We start from the raw sequence: 19,146 nt of genomic DNA, 5'->3' as shown, positions 1-19,146 counted from the left end.
AGTCAGATACTTTAATGCAGAATTGAGCAGATTCAATTTAATGTAATGCTCATATATGCATAGAAATGCCAATGATCTTTCATGTGTGATCATGAAAAATCTAGATAATCTAGTCACTTACCCCTGAGAATCTTTCCCAAGCATTATCAACATCTAAGTTTTGTTAATTTTTACATCAACTTTTTAGCCCTGTAGTTGCAAATGTTATGATCTGGGCTATATTTTATTGAAACCCATTAGGTGTGAACACACTCTTCATTTAAAATAGCTGAAAGAGACTGGGGTCCCACCTAAAACAAGGCATGATGGAGACTGTCCAGAAACTGACAGCATATGAAAACTTTTAAGAATTGATAACTCACCATCTCGTAACTGCTGTTTAAGATGAGTTGTGTATGTCCATTACACTGCAGGTGTATGTGTATCTCATGCACTGAAGCCAGAGAGTATCCCCTAGTGGTACCCATAGGCATGGGTCCATTTACTCTCTGGCTTCCTCGTGCTACAAATGAAGTGTGTAAAGAGCAGAGCCACACTGATCATCCTTCAGTTCCTTTACACTGGGATACCAATGATAGACTCCAAGGTGTTGGGGAAGGAGGATGTGCCATGTAATGCACATATGAAAAACATCTCAAAGAACAAACTGTTATGAGAAGCAGAATAGCCATTTCTTCTTCTGGTGCTTGCATATCCCATTACACTGTATATGACTACCAGGACAATCCAGGGCCAGGCAGAGAATAAGAGCATGCAACGCACTCCCAAAAAACAAGCAAGTGAATCAACTGGTTGTATACAATGTTATTGGGTATAAATGTGTGTCAGATAAGGTCTTTTATAAAAGCTAGTAATGTTTTGAACTTAATTGTCATTCCAAGATGAATTATCCATTTATATACATTTAGAAAACTGTAATTGTAACTAGGGTGTGCAACAGCATCATCTCACGGGAGTGTGGGGAAGCAATCAGGCAGGGAGGGGCACCTCCCAGGCTAGTTGCTTACATTAAACTAACTCCAAACATCTAACATTGTACAACCCAAGGAAAGAGAATGGTGGACCATTAAATTAATGGAAAGACAAAGAAACTGAAACGAAGGGCATGCTTTTCCAAAACTGTGGTTATGTCTAAAATAGCATTTATGTGAGCAAAACTTTTGTCATACAGATGAAACACACCCCTGAGCAAGATAAGTTTTGCCAGCGTAAGCACCTGTGTGCAAAGTACTATTCATGCAAAGTGCTATGTCAGCAGGAGATGCTCTCTACTGCCGCTCCTTGAACAGATTTTATTATGTCAATAGGAGAGCTGCTCTCCCGTTGGCATAACATGATGACATGAGTGCTCTTACAGCTGCACAGTTGGATAGGTACACCTGTGCCTCTGTAAGCTTGTAAGTATAGACATGGCTTAAGGAAGGAAGGAAGGAGTTTCCCCCACTTTGTGTAACCATGAATTACTACAGTCTGAGAAAAAGAAAATAAAAACACTGCAAACCCTGTTAATAGGGAAGGGGAGACTTGGGACCAGAAGGGCTATTGGGGTCACCCTGCAAGAAGTAAATAGGTGGGTGGAAGCCAGAGAGACCTTTATGCTTGTAGGCTGGTTACTAGTGTCAGGGCTTTGAACCATGGCAGCATAGACACACCGAATGTCACAAGGTAAGAGGTGACAGAACCCCTTACTGCTGTGGGTGATTCCCAAAATGTCTCCATTACTAAGCCATTATCAATAGACATGGGACTAGGCATCTGATCAGAAGATGGACTCTTTTTTCCCCTTACATTTGTGTCTTTTCTTGATGCACTTGTAATTGCATATTGTCTAACAAATCTGTGGACTGAGACCCTAGTCACCACTGTACAGATGGCAACAATAGGAACATTTCCCACAAAAGGAAACGAGGATGGATAAGCGCACTCTTGTTGAATGCAGATAGCTTCTCAGGAAATTTGATATCTTTGGCAGCATAGGTGTGACAATGCACCTTGCAATCCATTTAGAGTTGTCATGCTGCAATAGAAAGGATGTCTCATTTGCTCTGCATACAATATGAAGAGCTGGTAAGAAACCCAAAAGGATTTTGTTCTGTCCAGGTAAAAGGCTCATCCTTGTGAGCATGTGACTTTGGAAGAGACTGATAAGTATATAGACTGATTGAGGTAGAAATCAGATACCACCTTGGAAAGGTGCACTTTTTTCTCATAGATTATAGCATCTGGGGGATCTGTTACCAGCATGTACAGTTCCCCACTACTCTAGCAGAGGTGATGGCCTCAGGCAGCCACTTTTGCTGAGAGGTGTAATAATGCAGCCGGAGGCTAAGGGTACAAATGCAGGACTCATAAGAGATGACAACAATAAATAAAGGAGGAGTTGGATTCCTGATAAGGGGAAGTCCCACACGTTGTCCTGGCACATGCACCAATTCAGAGATCACAATATTCTGTCTGGGATGCATGCACCAATTCAGAGATGACGATATTCTGTCTGAGATGCATACTAACTTGTCCAGATGGTGAACCTCAGAGTGGTAGATTGACTTGAGCCACGCCTGAATCCCCCAGATGTGCAGCCCGGCAAGAGGGTCCTGTGTGTACAAGCAGTCATGTCATCTAGGAGCTAGAAGCAATTTCTCAATATGGATCATGGTTGATCCTTGTACAACACATGGAGGTCTGTCAGACCTATTACCAGACCTTTAAATATTACTACTATTCCATAGCATTAATGCACTGACTGGTAAAATGTGAACACTGGCTGGCTGTGAATGCTGTTTCCATAAAGTCCAATTCTGAGTCCATTCAATAAAACACAGAAAAGTAAAGACAAGGCTCTAGAGTGTAAACCTACCATTAAATTTAAGACATATTGAAAAGCTAATAGAAAATACATTTTTTTAAAAGTCTCTTTATTTTCCTTCACCATTATTGTTTTACAATACAAATATCACCTTGTGAATACACAATAACCCTATAGAAGATAACTCTGCTTCACATAAAATACAGAATGGATATCTTCTTCATTCTTAAAAATCTATTTTGTTCTGCACATTGGCAAGGATATCATAGAATACTTCCCCAAACATACAGTATGTATGGTAGGAATGAAACTTAGAGGTACATGCAGCTTCTGCACAAATATATTTTAAAGAAATAGATTATTTTTGTTGTTTTTCAACAACATTTTCATTAAAGGATGGAGAAACTATTCAATTTGAAGTCAGTTATCATCTGTAAAACTCCTGAAAAAGTGAATCCATGGCTGTTGTCTTGACAGTTAAAATCCAGTTACGGAATAGATAATAAAATCAATTTAAATCTTGCATTTTACTAAGATCTGCCCACAATGTGTGAACAAGATCTGAGCCTTTGATTTGTTTTTTCCCTACTAATAGCAATTTCAACACTTTAAGTAAATTTCCAGTTTAATTTAGTTATAAATGTAAAATTTATTAATGTATACAGTACATATATTTGTGTTTTCATGAAATATTTTATTTTAAATAAGAACATCTAAGACTGCCTACTGACCATACAATCAAGACAAGAAAGGCACTAGAAACATAGACAGATCTCTCTCTTCCAAGAAGCATTTTTTATTTTAACTCTCTTTTCTCTGACATGTAAAAATCTTTTTAAATTTCATTTTCATACATATTTTGAAAAATAAAGTTAGGAAATACTTAGAAAATCACTTTACAACAGAATACTATATTTTTTGCACGTTTTGACACTGTCACTGCAGATTTTACAAAATCAAAAGTTACTAAACCTTTCTGTCTTTTATCATTTTATTTGTAACATTGGTGTAACAGGTAGAAAGAGTTTTAATTTTTCCCCCGTCAGGTATTTAGAAACCTTCATATAGACATTTGCTAGAAAATGGCTTACAGCCCAATCTTTGGGGCAAGAGATATGAAAAGTATGTTTTCCCAAGAAAATAATACGTTTTATTCCCAGATGTGACTGGAAAGACCGGAACATATGATATAAAAGTTTTCATTTATGCTGTCGCATCATATACAATGGAACATGGTGATGAGTAATATAATTCCCAAATCTATTAACAAGAAATGTATACAGTGCATGATAAGTTAAATTTTCTTTATTGTTGTCCAACGCAGATCCTTTGGAGAGAAAAAAAGATCACAGTGCTTTCCAGGTAACTGAATTGGTTAAGTCAAGGAAATGGTTAAAAGATTACGGAGGAGTTCACTTTTTTATGGCATCTTCTCTCATGGAGTTCTGAGCACTTTGGACAGTTCCTTTCCCCCTACTTTTAACAGCTGTTATGTGTCATTCACCAATTTTCTGTATTTAGCTTGTCTACCGAGATGTAGCATCGGCCAGGGGAAGGGCCAATGGTAAGAGCGAGGTACAATTCCTTGAACATTCTTTTCAAAGTACTGGAAGGGCCTGTACCACCACACCCGTGCAAGGAGGTTAGTTTGGGAAGCTTCTTTTAGCACCTGCACAAAGATAATTAGGAACAAATAATTACAAACAAGCACAGCAATTTCGTTACTTTAATGAGCACTGTCTGCCACCATCTTCTGCAATTCTCCACAAATTTACTGTTTCAATTTACATAGTACCTGCCTTCTATCTCTACATTTACATTAACAATATGAACACATATCAAAACCAACCTACCTTGACAAAACTTCAGCTGGATAAAAATAATTATTTTTCACGTGCATCCTATCCACTGCCCCCAAAAAACTCTCCTTCCTTCCTCCCATGAAAGTCTGAACAAACAGAACACGTCCTAACAGTCAAACTGCAGCTCTATTCGCCAAGTGAATAAGCAAGTTATGGATTTGGGAGCCCTATGAGAATTCTCTGTCCTCTAGGGGTTGTTGGTTACATAGGAACAGCAAGTCGCAACTGTCAAGGAGTTGTCCTAGGTGAGAAAATTTTTATAGACAGCTGGAAGATCCAAACTATAAAGAACTTTCCAGATTAAAAGAAACATCTGTAACAGTACCATGTATAAAGCAAGCAAGTTTTATGGAGCACAGGCATGCTTCTTGAGTGAAACATGAGTAAATAATTTGGTGTTCAAGCAATGTAGTAGATAAAGTTTCTGCGTGGTTAATCCTTAGCTTTTCAGCAACCCAGTCTGGCGGTTATTGAAGCATGAATGACTCTGGAGAGATTCATACCTGAAGGGGAAAAAAGTTACAAACTGGCAAAAAACACACTTGGCTTCTGGAATCATCTGGGAATCAACACAATCTAGGGTTGCCAACTTCAGGGCATGTCTACACTGCCCCACAGTTTGGACTAATGAGTGGTATCAGTGCTCCCCTGATAGAATCTGTGGGAACAAAATTAAAGGTCCTGAGATAATGCTAATGTTGCATCAGTGAGAACTCGGGACCTTTACATTTGTGACTAAGGCATTCACATGGGGGAGTTAACAGTGCAGTACTTTGGTGTGTGCTGCTAATCACATCACTCCTCAGGCTGAACTGTGGGGCAGTGTAGACATGTCTTCAGTAACAAAAGAAAGACACACCCCAATACAGTTAAAGGGGCTAACAAACGTTGCCATAACCTCTTTTTGCTTTCCCTAATCCTCAAACACCTCTTGACTCTTGTCTTGGGTCAACTTAAGCCAGCTATAGTTCAACCAGGTCAACTTTTGGACAGACACTGAGGCAGCAACCATGTTGTATGGGCAAGCACCATATTAGCCCAAAGCAGGAAACGTAAGCAAGTGGCCCATACAACAACGTTTAATTTTCATTTTATCTCTAGGCTCAATAGGCAAGATAGACCCATTCCAGTGAATCCAGGTTAGAAATGGGAGAACTTTATCTACAGCAGATGCAGCCAGCACAGCTGTGCTAATTTCCAAATTGCATATGGGCTAATGCTGAACCATATACCAGACACGAGAAAATAATGATGATATACTGTAAAATAAATAAATAAATACACTGCTACCTCAATATAACAAATTTGGATATAATGTGGTAAAGCAGTGCTTGAGGGGACTGGGCTGCACACTCCAGTGGATCAAAGCAAGTTCAATACCACACAGTTTCACCTATAACGTGGTAAGATTTTTGGGCCCCCAAGGACAGTGTTCTATCGAGGTAGAGGTGTATATGGAGATATACCTATCTCATAGAACTAGAAAGGACCCTGAAAGGTCATCAAGTCCAGCCCCCTGCCTTCACTAGCAGAACCAAGTACTGATTTTGCCCCAGATCCTTAGGTGACCCCTCAGGAACTGAACTCACAACCCTGGGTTTAGCAGCCCAATGCTCAAACCATTGAGCTATCCCTCCCCCTAAGTCTCAGTAATACAGTAAAAATAGAGGTATAATCCATGATTATGGATGACAATAATCATATTACCAATTTACCTGGTGTTATATAGAATTAACTGTAACGTAGATCTGTTGTATTGTGCCTCTGGGATAAGATTCCTGACCAGGGTGGGAGCAGTCCATGTGCCGTTAGGGTGGCACATGCGTTTCCGTGGTGGCGGTAATTTGGCAGCAGCTTCTATGTTCAGCTGTCTGCGGCAGTGCACCTTCTGTCTTCCGGCTGATAACAGAAACTGCCGCCGAATTGCTGCCACCACGGAACAGGCAGTGGCAATTCGGCGGCAGCTTCTATGTTCAGCTGTCCGCGGCAGCACAGCTTCTGTCTTCTGGCTGAAGACAAAAGCTGCTGCCGAATTGCCGCCGCTGCGGAAATAAGCGTGCCATCCTAATGGCACACAGACTGCCTCCACCGTCCGCGGCGGCAATTCGGCACGCTGCTTGGGGTGGCAAAAACAGTAGAGCCGGCCCTATTCCTGACAAGACTACAGAACTAATATCACACACCCGGTCTACACCATAGAGATTATCTCTTCCTGTCTAGTGTTCTCCTACTCTTCATGAAAAGGACTGAAGGACCCAAGTCCTCTGAAGTCAATCCTGGGCCTCCATATTACCAAACTGTACAGCACTGCTATTCAATCAACCTGAAATGGCTAATGAAGTATCATATTTGCTGCAGCTGGATGCTGAGCAAGAACTCTCAAGACAAAGTGAAAAGGACATTTAGAGAATGATATATTCCTCAGCTCAATGTAAACTCAATAGTCCACAACCATCGCTACTATATCAGTCTTCCACCACAAAAGAACCACTCTGTCAGGGCCATGCCAGTTGGTATCGTCACACACAGGATTTAATGGATTACCTTTAGTCTATTCCCAAGCACACTTAATGATTCCCAGAACCAATATATGCAGATTATATCATCACTGTGAAAACTGGAGGCCAGGATAACCAATGTTTTTCTGTGAAACAAAGAAAAGCATTTCCCATAACAAGACTTTTGTGGTGTAATTTCCACCACTGCGATTTAAGTTAGGTTTACTGCTCCCAGAAAAATGAATCAATGCATTTTGCAATTGTAAACTACTGAAGTGAAACCTATCAGTACCAGGTTTGTACTACAATCTAAAAAGTATTGTAATGCCTTAAGATTGCATTACTTTTTATATTATCAACTTAAAACAATTTTGCTGCTGGCATTAATTGTCAAGACCATATACTGCCATCTTTTCACGTCATAAACCAAGATCTAGCAGCTTTCTTTTCAAACTATATATATTTCCCCCTAGTTAGAAGCTTTGGGTATATACTAGAAATGATGGAACATTGATGATTCACAGAACATTCATACTTCAGCACTGTGTGTAGGCCCTGAATAAGCATGCGCTCAAGTGCTATTGTGAACTGGAGCCATAGCAGGCATATAAGGAGAGAATGTGTTAAAAGGATACATAATCAGGATCTCAATATTCCACATATAATACTTTTACACTGATCCATTCTCTTAGATCAAAAGAGACTCCATTCCTATCTTAGATTTTATGAGGATCAGCAAATAGTTTTGAGTAAAAATAGGCACTAAATTTTTGCCCAAGTCTGAAGTCAGTCAATGGCTTTTCCATTTAAACCAGGACTCTACATTACTGAACCTTGGCAGACTAAATTTAAAATAAGTCAGTCAGTATTGCTATCGGTTTAACTCTACAAGACTCACTATCTCCTGTCTGGCTCACACATGAAGAATGAGGGCAGCCTGGCTTCTGTCCCATTATTTTCAATGGGAAAAGGGCAGCCATCTTTACTAGGTGCAACTTCAAGTCCACCTGCAGACGCTTTAAGACAAAGGCTCTTTTTACTCAGACCAGCCTGGCTTCAGTCCCATCAAAAGTAATGGTGACAGACATTTTTAAAATGGCTAAAAGTGCATAAGCAGGCTACAGAACATCTAGAGATCAAGAAAAGCTTTGCCCCTCTACAACCCCCATTAAATTATGGGTTGTGCTAATACCATAAGAGTGAACAATTTTGCTTTCTTCACATTGTCCAAAACTCAAAACCACACATCCTTCAAAAGTGAAAATTAAGTAAAAAATGAAGGCAGACTGCTTGTTTGGGGGCAGGCTTTCCTACATTTTTGGTAATCAAGATAAGAGTGATGGAGCCCCACTGGCACGGAAGAATAAACCTGTCATGCGTCTCTGCCATCACTAGAAGTTCTGTAGTTTTTTATTTTAAGTGTTCTGTACAAGTTTGGATTTTAGGAATTCTTGAGGTTTGTCTTCTCTTCTCTCCCATAAGGCACAATGTGAGGGAAGAAGAATCCATTCATATTTCCTGATTAAAAGTCTCAAAACAACATATCATAATTCATCCATTGAAGTTCTAAATAAGGAGATGAAGAGCCAAGGAGAACAAAATATTTGGGGGAAAACTCACTTGCTGATTGGCCATTGTGTGATACCACCAAAAAAGTCTTGTAGTGATGTAGTAAGCCACCACCACATCCACAGTGTAGTGGTCATGCGCCAAGAGAATACAGAACATCCCAACTATGCTAAGAGCCCAACAAATCCAATGGTACCACCAAAGTCGCCGAGGTGAATCTGAAAGCAAGAAAAATAATCGCTATTTAATCACATAAAAGAGTGTTGATAAATTAGTGTTTTTAGTAATGTTATTACTCTGGAAGCCAGTAATTTATAATTAGAAACAGGAGCTTGATAGACAACAACTGGGCACGTGAATTGCACAGTAAGACTTACTGTAATGGCTGTCATTACATTACCCTACGGTTTGGGACAGGAATGATCTGATTGCAAAACAACAAAATAATTAATGTTTACTTCTCAATTTGAAAAGTAATCAGAATTTTTTTTAAATGTATTCATAGGTGTGTGGGGGTGGGGAGGGAGGGGGAGAGAGACACACACACTGGTGTATGATCTGATGCCTGAACCACAGTCATCAAAGTTAAGGCATGACATGAACCAAAGTCAAGCCATGTATTACAGCAGATGCTACAAGTTTACTGTCTGATACATGACTTTAGCAAAAGTATTGCTAGTATTGCTAAAACAGGTTCCTAAGAAACAACAGACACTGGGTAGATACACACTAAAAAATTAGCTCAGGATCATCCTGACACCAGATTAGAAGGTTTGACAAAAGTGATAAATAGGGATGTTTTGCCGAGATGCCTGGAATAAGATACAAGGGGAGGTAACAAGCAGATGTCATGAAACACATAAGGTGGTACACAAATTGCTAGTCTACAAATGTCAGATTACTTCGCCTTAACCCTTTATGTGGCCTAGGGAACAGCAGACACTGGCTGCTGACTGCCACTCCTTTCCACTGGGCATTCGTGTTTGCATATTTGTAACCACAGAGCCAAGGCACTAGTATTCTGCCTTGAGAGCAATTAACCTGGCCGAGTGCCTTTGTCACTGAACAATGCATGTGGTTTTTCTTCAACGTCTGTTGAACCAACTCTCTTTTCAGGGCTGGGATAGCATACAGAGAGAGCAATATGCATGCCAACTGACAACAGTCAGATACTAAAAAAAGGAAAGGCTAACTGAATCCTCAAAAAATTACATCTGTGACTGTTTGGCTAGTTTATCTCAGTCTATAAAAACGGAAGCATTTATGAAGTACTGTGAGATTGTAATTATACATATTACATGGCTACTGTAATTCCTTTTTTCCTATATCCTCTTCCCTGCCATTTTGTGTGTGTGTGTACACGCACACTTTTGGGGCTGATCATCCCTTCAGCTGTATGCACACAACTTCCAGTATCTTTGGGAAAGTCACGTAGGGTTTTTTTGTGCCACATTTCCCATTCTGCAAAACATATATGCTGATATTTACCTACTAAATTGATGTATTGTGAGACTTGTGTTTTAAAACTATTGAAATACTTGGATCAAAAGCACTATATTCAGTGAGTGAGAAGTATGTTTCATATCATGTTCTAGTCAAAATATACTTTAATAAGAATGAATAATCCAAGTATAAATAATACAGTAGTGTTTTATTCCATTTTCACTTGTTTTCATATTCAGTAAAGCACATATTATTGACTTACATTACTGAATAGACTTGAACAAGCTGGGTTTTTCACTCTCATTATTTAATGGATCCAGACAGTGAACATTCTTTAAACATTATATATAAAATTAAATTCCATAAACATTGTAATGAACTTACACTCTTTGATAAATAAATATGTAAGTGTTAACATGACTGTGTGGCCGCTGTAGAGATAGTCACCACACATGTTGTGGGATCCTGTGATAGATAACCCTCCTCCAGCAAGCAATTTCATTATCCTCCTCAGGTGAGATTCCCAATCTCCAAAGAGCTGGTGGAAGAAGAGAAGAACATATTTAACCAAGGTTATCTCATACTGCATTAAAGGTATGAAAGGTTAACACAGGATTATGAGAGACGGCATTACCCTACAAGGTGTCAAGAATCTCCAATGCAATGCTGAACAGGCCTGACTCCCATTGATGCTAATAGGACTTGAAGATGCTTACTAATTTATGTGATCAAACTCTTTATCTTGGTAACTTTACACAAGTTATTTAATTAGAACAAAAAAACAATTGGTTCCAAAGACTACTGCCAAATATCTTCAGGGCATAACAATGAGACTTTAAGACAAAAATACATAAAAATGGTGAAAAAATAAAGGAATTGTTTTGGGATTACAACATACAGAAAACACTACTGGGATGAAAACGTATGCCATGTTACTCTAATTAAATAGATTTATATTGTCTAAAAAATGAAATCAAAATTATGGAGACTTCCCAAAGAAAACCAACTGTCAGGGACTTCCCCTTTCTCTGCAAATAGCTAATGGTTTGGATAGAAAAGGAAACTAACAAATAGTCAGACCTTAACTCATTCACTTTCAATTAAAATAATCAACATGACATATCTTTTAGGTGTTATACTGGATCAAAGCAATAATTCCATAGGTACTGCCATCTAGCAATTAATACGCCATGATTTTAGAGTGCTATCAGTTATGGTAACACTAAAATAAGTAAGATGAAACCATTTTCTCTGGTATTCATAAATATTTATAAGTGCTGCCATTTAAGACATTCTTCTGCAGATGTTTTGCTAGCAACGTTCAATATTGTTCACAACTGTAAAGAAAAATTATTCTAATGGGAACTTTAAATTCACATAATTGTTTAGTTTTCTCAATGGGAGCTACACAGCTATAGCTGAGAATGCTTTGTAAGCCCCGTAAATATATTGTGGAATCCTGGGAAAGCAGGAAAACTCCTAGCAAAACAGCTTTTCTATCTCCTTTACAGCTACATCTCCAGAAAATAGTGAAGTGGTCACTCTTTCTCACAGATGAATGGCAAAGGAATTAAGTCAACCAGGCAAATAATTTGTACAGCAATAGTAAAATGTCTTCCAAACTTAGCTTTTTTTCTAAGAATGAGACAAAACCCTGAAGCTAAGGTCAGGCAGTCAAAATACAGAAAAGATTGTTACTCACCTTCGTAACTGTTGTTCTTCGAGATGTGTTGCTCATATCCATTCCAATTAGATGTGCGTGTGCTGCGTGCACGTTCGTAGGAAGATTTTTACCCTAGCAACACTTGGTGGGTCAGCAGGGTCGCCCCCTCTTGTGGTGCCGTTATGGTGCTGGCTATATACCCCTGCCAAGCCAATGGGCCCTTCAGTTCCTTCTTGCAGGCTACTTCCGAGGGGAAGGAGGGCGGGTTTGGAATAGATATGAGCAACACATCTCGAAGAACAACAGTTACAAAGGTGAGAAACCGTCTTTTCTTCTTCGAGTGCTTGCTCATATTGATTCCAATTAGGTGACTCCCAAGCCTTACTTAGGCGGTGGGGTCAGAGTGAGATGTCGCAGAATGTAGAACTGCTGAGCCAAATGCCGAGTCATCTCTGGATCGTTGTACCAATGCATAATGTGACGCGAAAGTGTGGACCGAGGATGCGTAGCTGCACGACAGATTTCCTGGATGAGTACATGAGCCAGGAAGGCAGCAGATGAAGCCTGAGCCCTGGTAGAATGTGCGGTAAGGTGGCTCATTGGAACATGAGCCAAGTCATAGCAGGTGCAGATGCATGATGTCACCCAAGATGAGATCGTCTGGGAGGAAACAGGTATGCCCTTCATACGATCTGCCACCGCGACGAAGAGTTGGAGTATTTTCTGAAAGGGCTTTGTTCGCTCGATATAAAATGCGAGAGTTCTACGGACATCTAGGGAGTGCAGTTGCTGCTCTCGGTGTGATGAGTGTGGCTTCAGGAAGAAGTCTGGAAGTAAGATATCTTGATTGATATGGAAGGCCGATACCACTTTAGGGAGGAAGGCCGGATGTGGTAGCAGCTGTACCTTGTCCTTGTGAAACACTGTATACGGGGGGTCCACCGTAAGAGCCTGAAGCCTGGAGACTCGTCTTGCCAATGTAATGGCTACGAGGAACGCTATCTTCCAGAACAGGTACAGCAGCGAGCAGGTTGCCAGCGGCCCAAAGGAGCAGCCATATGTTTGGCTAGAACAAGGTTGAGGTCCCAGGTTGGGGCGGAGCGGCGGACCTGTGGGTATAAATGTTCCAAGCCCTTGAGGAACCTCAAAACCATGGGGTGATAGAAGACCGAGCGGCCGTTCTCCCCTGGGTGGAAGGCAGAGATGGCCGCCAAGTGCACCTTTTTGATGAAACCGCTAGGCCGTGTTGTTTTAGGGACCAGAGGTAGTCCAAGATGGTATGAACTGGTACCTCAGTGGGAACAACATTACGTTGGCCACACCAGCAGGAGAAACGTTTCCACTTGGCCAGATATGTTAACCTAGTGGAAGGTTTCCTACTACCCAAGAGTACTTGTTGTACCGAGGCAGAGCAACATAACTTGGACTGACTTAACCATGCAGCAACCATGCTGTGAGGTGAAGAGACTGCAGGTCTGGGTGGTGAAGTCTGCCGTGGTCCTGAGTTATGAAATCCAGGCAAAGAGGTAGGGGAATTGGGTTGGTCACCAACAGGTCAAGCAACATGGTGTACCAGTGTTGCCTCGGCCACGCTGGAGCGATCATGATCAGATGGGCCCTGTCTCTGCGGAGCTTGAGCAGGACCCTGTGAACCAGCGGGAACGGTGGAAAGGCATAAAGTAGATGGCTCGTCCACGGCATCAGAAATGCGTCTGAGAGGGAGCCCAGGGAGAGATCCTGGAAGGAGCAGAGCAGAACTCCTGGCATTTCCTGTTCTCGCAGGAGGCGAAGAGGTCTATGCGGGGAGAACCCCACTTCTGAAAAACAGAATGGATAACGTTCGGACGAATCGACCACTTGTGAGACAGGAAGGATCTGCTGAGGTGATCCACCAGAGAGTGTTCTGAATCCCTGGGAGAAAAGACGCTACCAGGTCGATCGAGTGGGCTATGCAAAAGTCCCAAAGCTGAATAGCTTCCTGACAAAGGAGGGGGGGAACATGCTTCGCCCTGCTTGTTTATGTAAAACATGGCCGTTGTGTTGTCTGTGAGCACTGAGACACAATGGCCTTGTATATGCTCTTGAAATGCCTGGCATGCAAGGCGGACTGCTCTCAGCTCCCGAACATTGATGTGCAAGGACAGTTCCTGAGCTGAACAAAGGCCTTGAATGCAGAGATTCCCTAGGTGGGCTCCCCAACCCAGGGATGACGCGTCCGTTGTCAGGGCCATTGAAGGTTGAGGTGTGTGGAAAGGCATTCCTGCACAGACCAGGTTGGGCGTTAGCCACCAGGCCAGGGAGTCTAGGATGCTCAGGGGGATCGTGAGGATCATGTCTACGCTGTCTCTGCCCGGCTGGTATACTGAGGTGAGCCAAGTTTGAAGGGGATGGAGACGTAGTCTGGCGTATTTGGTCACGAATGTGCAGGCTGCCACGTGACCCAAGAGTGTGAGACAAGTGTGAGCCGAAGTTGTTGGGAAGTTCAGTAGGCTTTAGATCCCATTGCCTGAAACCGAGGCTGTGGCAAGCAGGCTCTGGCGAGATTGGAGTCCAGGATGGCCCCAATTAAGTCTATTCTCTGTGTGGGAACCAGTGTGGACTTCTTTATATTGATCATCACGCCTAATCGCCTGAATAGGTTCTTGATGATGCCCACATGACAGGTGACTTGGGCCTTGGAGGTCACTCGAATAAGCCAGTCATTGAGATACAGGAAGACGTGTATCCGACGATGACGGAGGGAGGCAGCGACTACAGCCATGCATTTTGTGAATACTCGTGGGGCTGTAGAAAGGCCACACAAAAGGACCGTAAATTGAAAATGTCGACGGTTGACCACAAAACGGAGGTACCACCTTTGTGGTGGGTAAATAGTGATGTGAAAATAGGCATCCTTCATATCGAGGGCGTCATATCAGTCTCCGGGATTCAAGGACAGGATGATGGTCCCCAGGGATACCATGCAGAACTTCAACTTTATCATGAATTTGTTGAGTCCTCGCAGGTCTAGGATAGGTCTTAGACCTCCCTTTGCCTCGAGGACTAGGAAATAGTGGGAATAAAATCCCTTACTCATCGAGTCTTTCGGTACCTCCTCTATAGCGCCCATGGCAAGGAGCATCCGCACCTCTTGCAATGGGAATTGCTCGTGAGAGGGGTCCTTGAAGAGGGACGAGGATGGGGGGTGGGAGCGGGGGGCAAAATAAACTGGAGGTGGTATCCCGATTCGACTGTGCGTAGTACCCGACAATCCAAAGTTAGTTAGGTCCACACAGGGAGGAAACAGGAGAGGCGGTTACAAAAAGGAGGAAGAGGATCCTGGGAAATAACTGGTACGCCGTCCTTGGGCGTCCCTTCAAAAGTTTGGTTTGGGTCCCGCGGGTGGTTTAGGGGGACTCTGATTTTGACCCCCTTGGGGTCCAGACTGCCTTCTGCGATTGCCTCGGCCATGCCTTCTGCCGAAGTCCTGTAGCGGTCTAGGCGGGGGTAAGGGCAGTGAGGCTGGAGACGGAAGGACCTGCACTGAGTCACCGGTGTGTGCATTCCGAGCGAGAGCATGATCACTCTGTTGTCCTTTAGGCTTTGCAGCCTAGAATCAGTCTTTTCAGAAAATAGGCCTTGGCCTTCGAAGGGCAAGTCCTGTATAGTTTGTTGTAACTCAGATGGGAGGCCTGACACCTGAAGCTATGATATTCTCCTCATGGCGACTCCTGAAGCCAGAGTCCTGGCTGCGAAGTTGGCTGCATCCAGTGAGGCTTGGAGAGAGGTTGTTACCACCTTCTTTCCTTCCTCCAAAAGGGCAGCAAACTCCTGACGGGAGTCTTGGGGAACTAGCTCCGTGAATTTTCCGACCACCGCCCAGGTGTTATAGTTGTAATGACTACGCAGGGCTTGCTGGTTTGCCACCCTGAGTCGGAGGCATCCAGCAGAGTATACTTTACGGTCCAATAAGTCCATGCGGCTAGCCTCCTTTGACTTTGGAGCAGGAGCTTGCTGGCAACAGCGCTCCCTTTGGTTGACCGATTGGACAACCAGAGAGCAGGGAGGAGGGTGCATGTACAGGTACTCGTACCTCTTAGAGGGTATCATGTACTTTCACTCAATTCCCCTGGCTGTGGGTGGAATACAGACTGGAGATTGCCAGATGGTATTGGCGTTTGCCTGAATAGTATGAATAAAGGGCAAGGCCACTCTTGTTGGGGTGTCAGCTGATAAAATATCCACCACAGGGTCTTCTATCTTCAGGACCTCCTCCACCTGAAGATTCATATTCTGGGCCACCCGCCTCAGAAGATCCTGATGGGCCCTCAGGTCAATTGGGGGAAGGCCGGAGAAGGATGTCCCCGCCACTGTCTCATCTGGAGAGGAGGAAGAGGTGAGGCCAAGTACAAGAGGGTCCTGCGTGGGCTCTTGTTCTTGGGCGGTGTCAGGTTCAGGTGGGACCTGAGAGTTTGTCGGTGGAATGGACACTTCATCCGTACCTGCAGGAGGGGGGCGGCTTTAAGTCACCACTGGCACCCGGTGTTCAGATGGCACGGAGCGTGATACCTCTGGGGGCACACCTTGGGCTTGATGATACACCCAAGGTGTCCAAAACGACCACTGATGGAGCCCTTCTTCTTGAGCTTGTGTCTCCTGGAAGACTCGGCTGGGCACGTCTGAGTCATGGTCATGTGCATAGGAAGCACTGTGCGTGTGAGATGACACTGAGGTGTGTCCAAACAGCCAAGGAGAAGCTGAGAAACCCTGGGAAGAGGCCACATCTCTAGATGATCTCTCTCTGTGCGGCTCCGGAGAGCGGTGCGGGGTGCCATAACGGTACCGAGAATGAGACCAGGACTTGCGACCGTACCGATACTGGGAGGTTGACTGGGATCTCAAAGCTTGATGCCAGGAGCGGCTGCGAGAGGCGCAGTGCCGGGAATGGTGCAAGGAGCTGGACCGCTGCCGGGAGTACTGGGCCGGCGAACGGGACGGTGAACGGTGCCGCAAGTGCGACTAGTACCGAGATGAAGAGTGGTGCCGAGATGTGAGCGGCAACAGGACCGAGAGTACCGGTGGGACCAAGATCGTGATCGGTGCCTCTCAGCGGTGCCAATGGAGGGTGGTTTCAGTAAGACAGGCTTGTCAATTGACTGTATGATCCGCACCGGCGGTGCTGGGGGTTGAGGCAGTGCAGACTCCGTCAGTGCGATTAACTCCCTCGCCGTGGAGAAGGTCTCCGGTGTGTGTGGGGGGAATAGTGAGCTCGACCACGGCATGCGCCGGGGAGCTTTCAGGCACCGGACTCGACAGCCCCTGCGGGACTGGAATCGACGGTGCCGAAGCTGGCGGTGCCGTGGCAGGTGTCGGTGCCGGGCGGTCCGCTGCAGGCGGGTGCTCCGACTGTGGTGCAGGTGGCACCGAAGCAGCAGGAGTCTTATGATGCTTCTTAACCCGTGGGGAGAGCGAGCGGTGCCGAGAAGACATCAGTGCCGGCGATGGTCAGTGCCGAGGGGCCTTGGCTGTACCGGGACGATCCGGAGCCGAAAGAGCGCTTCTCCCTGATGTAGACTGTTCAGCGCTCGGTGCCGAGGGGGGCAGAGTGAGAGCTGCCTCCATCAGGAGCTGTTTGAGACGAAAGTCCCGCTCCTTCTTTGTTCTTGGCTTAAAGGCCTACAGATCTGGCACTTATCTGAGAGATGGGATTCCCCGAGGCACTTAAGGCAGGCGTCATGGGGATCTCCCATTGGCATCGGCTTGTGGCAGGCCGAGCAAGGTTTGAAGCCCGGTGACCCGGGCATGAGCTCTGGTACCGGGAGTGGGGAAGGGGCTAATCCCCGAACCCCTCGCAACTATATACACTAACTATATTATAGAAAACGACTAAATTTAACTACAATTATACAGATTATAACTATATACACAACTATTAGTAAGAAACTACGAGTAGGCTAGGAAAGTGGAGATCAGCTAAGCTGCACTCCACTGTTCCAACGACTGACACGGGCGGTAAGAAGGAACTGAAGGGCCGTTGGCTTGGCAGGGGTATATATCCTGCGCCACTCCAGGGGGCGACCCTGCCGACCCACGGAGTGTTGCTAGGGTAAAAACCTTCCGACCAACGTGCACATAGCGCACGCACACCTAATTGGAATCGATATGAGCAAGCACTTGAAGAACTGCAACTGACAGATTAATCAAATGCATATAGTCTTGCCTAAATCCAGCTCCTAGAATACAGGTTTTTTTGGAGCTACACTGGTTTCTACAGGCAAACAGTCGTGTTTGTGGAAAAAAAAGAAAAAACAGGTTACGTTACTATATGAGCTATCATGCAACTTACTTACTTCTTCCAATGAATAATGGACCAATGCAAAGCAAAACTCACAATAAAAATTCAAACACCTAACAGCAATGGAATATAAACACAATAGCTATAAAAACATGGAATCGTTTCCTGTAGCACCATAAAAGCCTGTACACTGAATGCCACAGATTGCAAAAATGTACTTTACATACCAATGTCTCTTTTCTTTGAAAAATCTCATCTAACAAATATTCTAAAGCCCAACACCTCCACAAAAAATAAGTATGTTAAAACAGAAATCAAATTATTCCAGCTACAGACTGCAATTTTTAGGTGTTTTCATTACATCTGGTAACCCCCTATTTTCCTTTAAATTCATACTGATAAACTGTAAACAATTAAGATGAATTAGTAACAATGCTGTTCCTACAGAAATTAAACCCATAGTAAATTGGATGAATTGACCAATTTAATGAACTTGATCAAACAGTTAATACCACCTTAACATTCAATGTGGTCTGATAACATCTGAAATTTGACATAACAGTTTCTGCATAAAGAAGAGCTGTAAAGCTTTATAGTTCTGGTTAACAATATTCCCCTATTACTACCCACCCCTCATATGGCTACCACCCAGTGGATCCAGTACTGGAAATGCCTCCATAAATTATAAATGCCTCCATTTTCAGCTCTGTTGTATCATTTCCACAAGTTGGCTCAAACATCAGCAAGGAACATAGGACACTGGTCATATTTTCATTTAGTGCCAGACAACTGCGCATTCGCTCACTGTGTGGGCTGGCCATTTCCCTCCGACTGTCGAGCCAGGCTACCTAGGCACAGATTTAATACAATTCAGTGCCTCCTTTACCAGGCTGCTGAGTGTTCAAGAAGGTAGAGCAGATCTCACACAGAAGACCAGGAAACACCATCGCTTATTGGCTGCTGTTCACTATTCCCACCAATGCAGAAAAAACGGAAGGCTGGTGCCTTCGCTGTCTCCTGCAGAAAGTCAA

At 43.6% G+C, this 19,146-nt stretch overlaps 1 protein-coding gene across 6 annotated transcripts in view; it reads right to left on the bottom strand.

Moving 5' to 3' along the window:
• Positions 1–2,904: 2,904 nt before the first annotated feature.
• SGMS1 (sphingomyelin synthase 1) overlaps positions 2,905–19,146 on the bottom strand; it is a 207,219-nt gene continuing 190,977 nt past the window's right edge. For all 6 annotated transcript variants that reach the window (XM_030568771.1, XM_030568770.1, XM_030568768.1 and 3 more), the window contains 3 exons: positions 10,563–10,716; positions 8,787–8,953; positions 2,905–4,475 (listed from right to left, as the gene is read on the bottom strand). In XM_030568771.1, the coding sequence (XP_030424631.1) occupies positions 4,296–4,475; positions 8,787–8,953; positions 10,563–10,716 (501 nt within the window). In that variant the 3' untranslated portion in view covers positions 2,905–4,295. The remainder of the gene's footprint in view (positions 4,476–8,786; positions 8,954–10,562; positions 10,717–19,146) is intronic.

This window comes from Gopherus evgoodei, chromosome 7, assembly GCF_007399415.2.
Source record: "Gopherus evgoodei ecotype Sinaloan lineage chromosome 7, rGopEvg1_v1.p, whole genome shotgun sequence".
Classification (NCBI taxonomy): Eukaryota; Metazoa; Chordata; order Testudines; family Testudinidae; genus Gopherus; species Gopherus evgoodei.
Note: the sequence above shows the minus strand (reverse complement) of the source record. Positions and strands in the feature narration are given on the sequence as shown.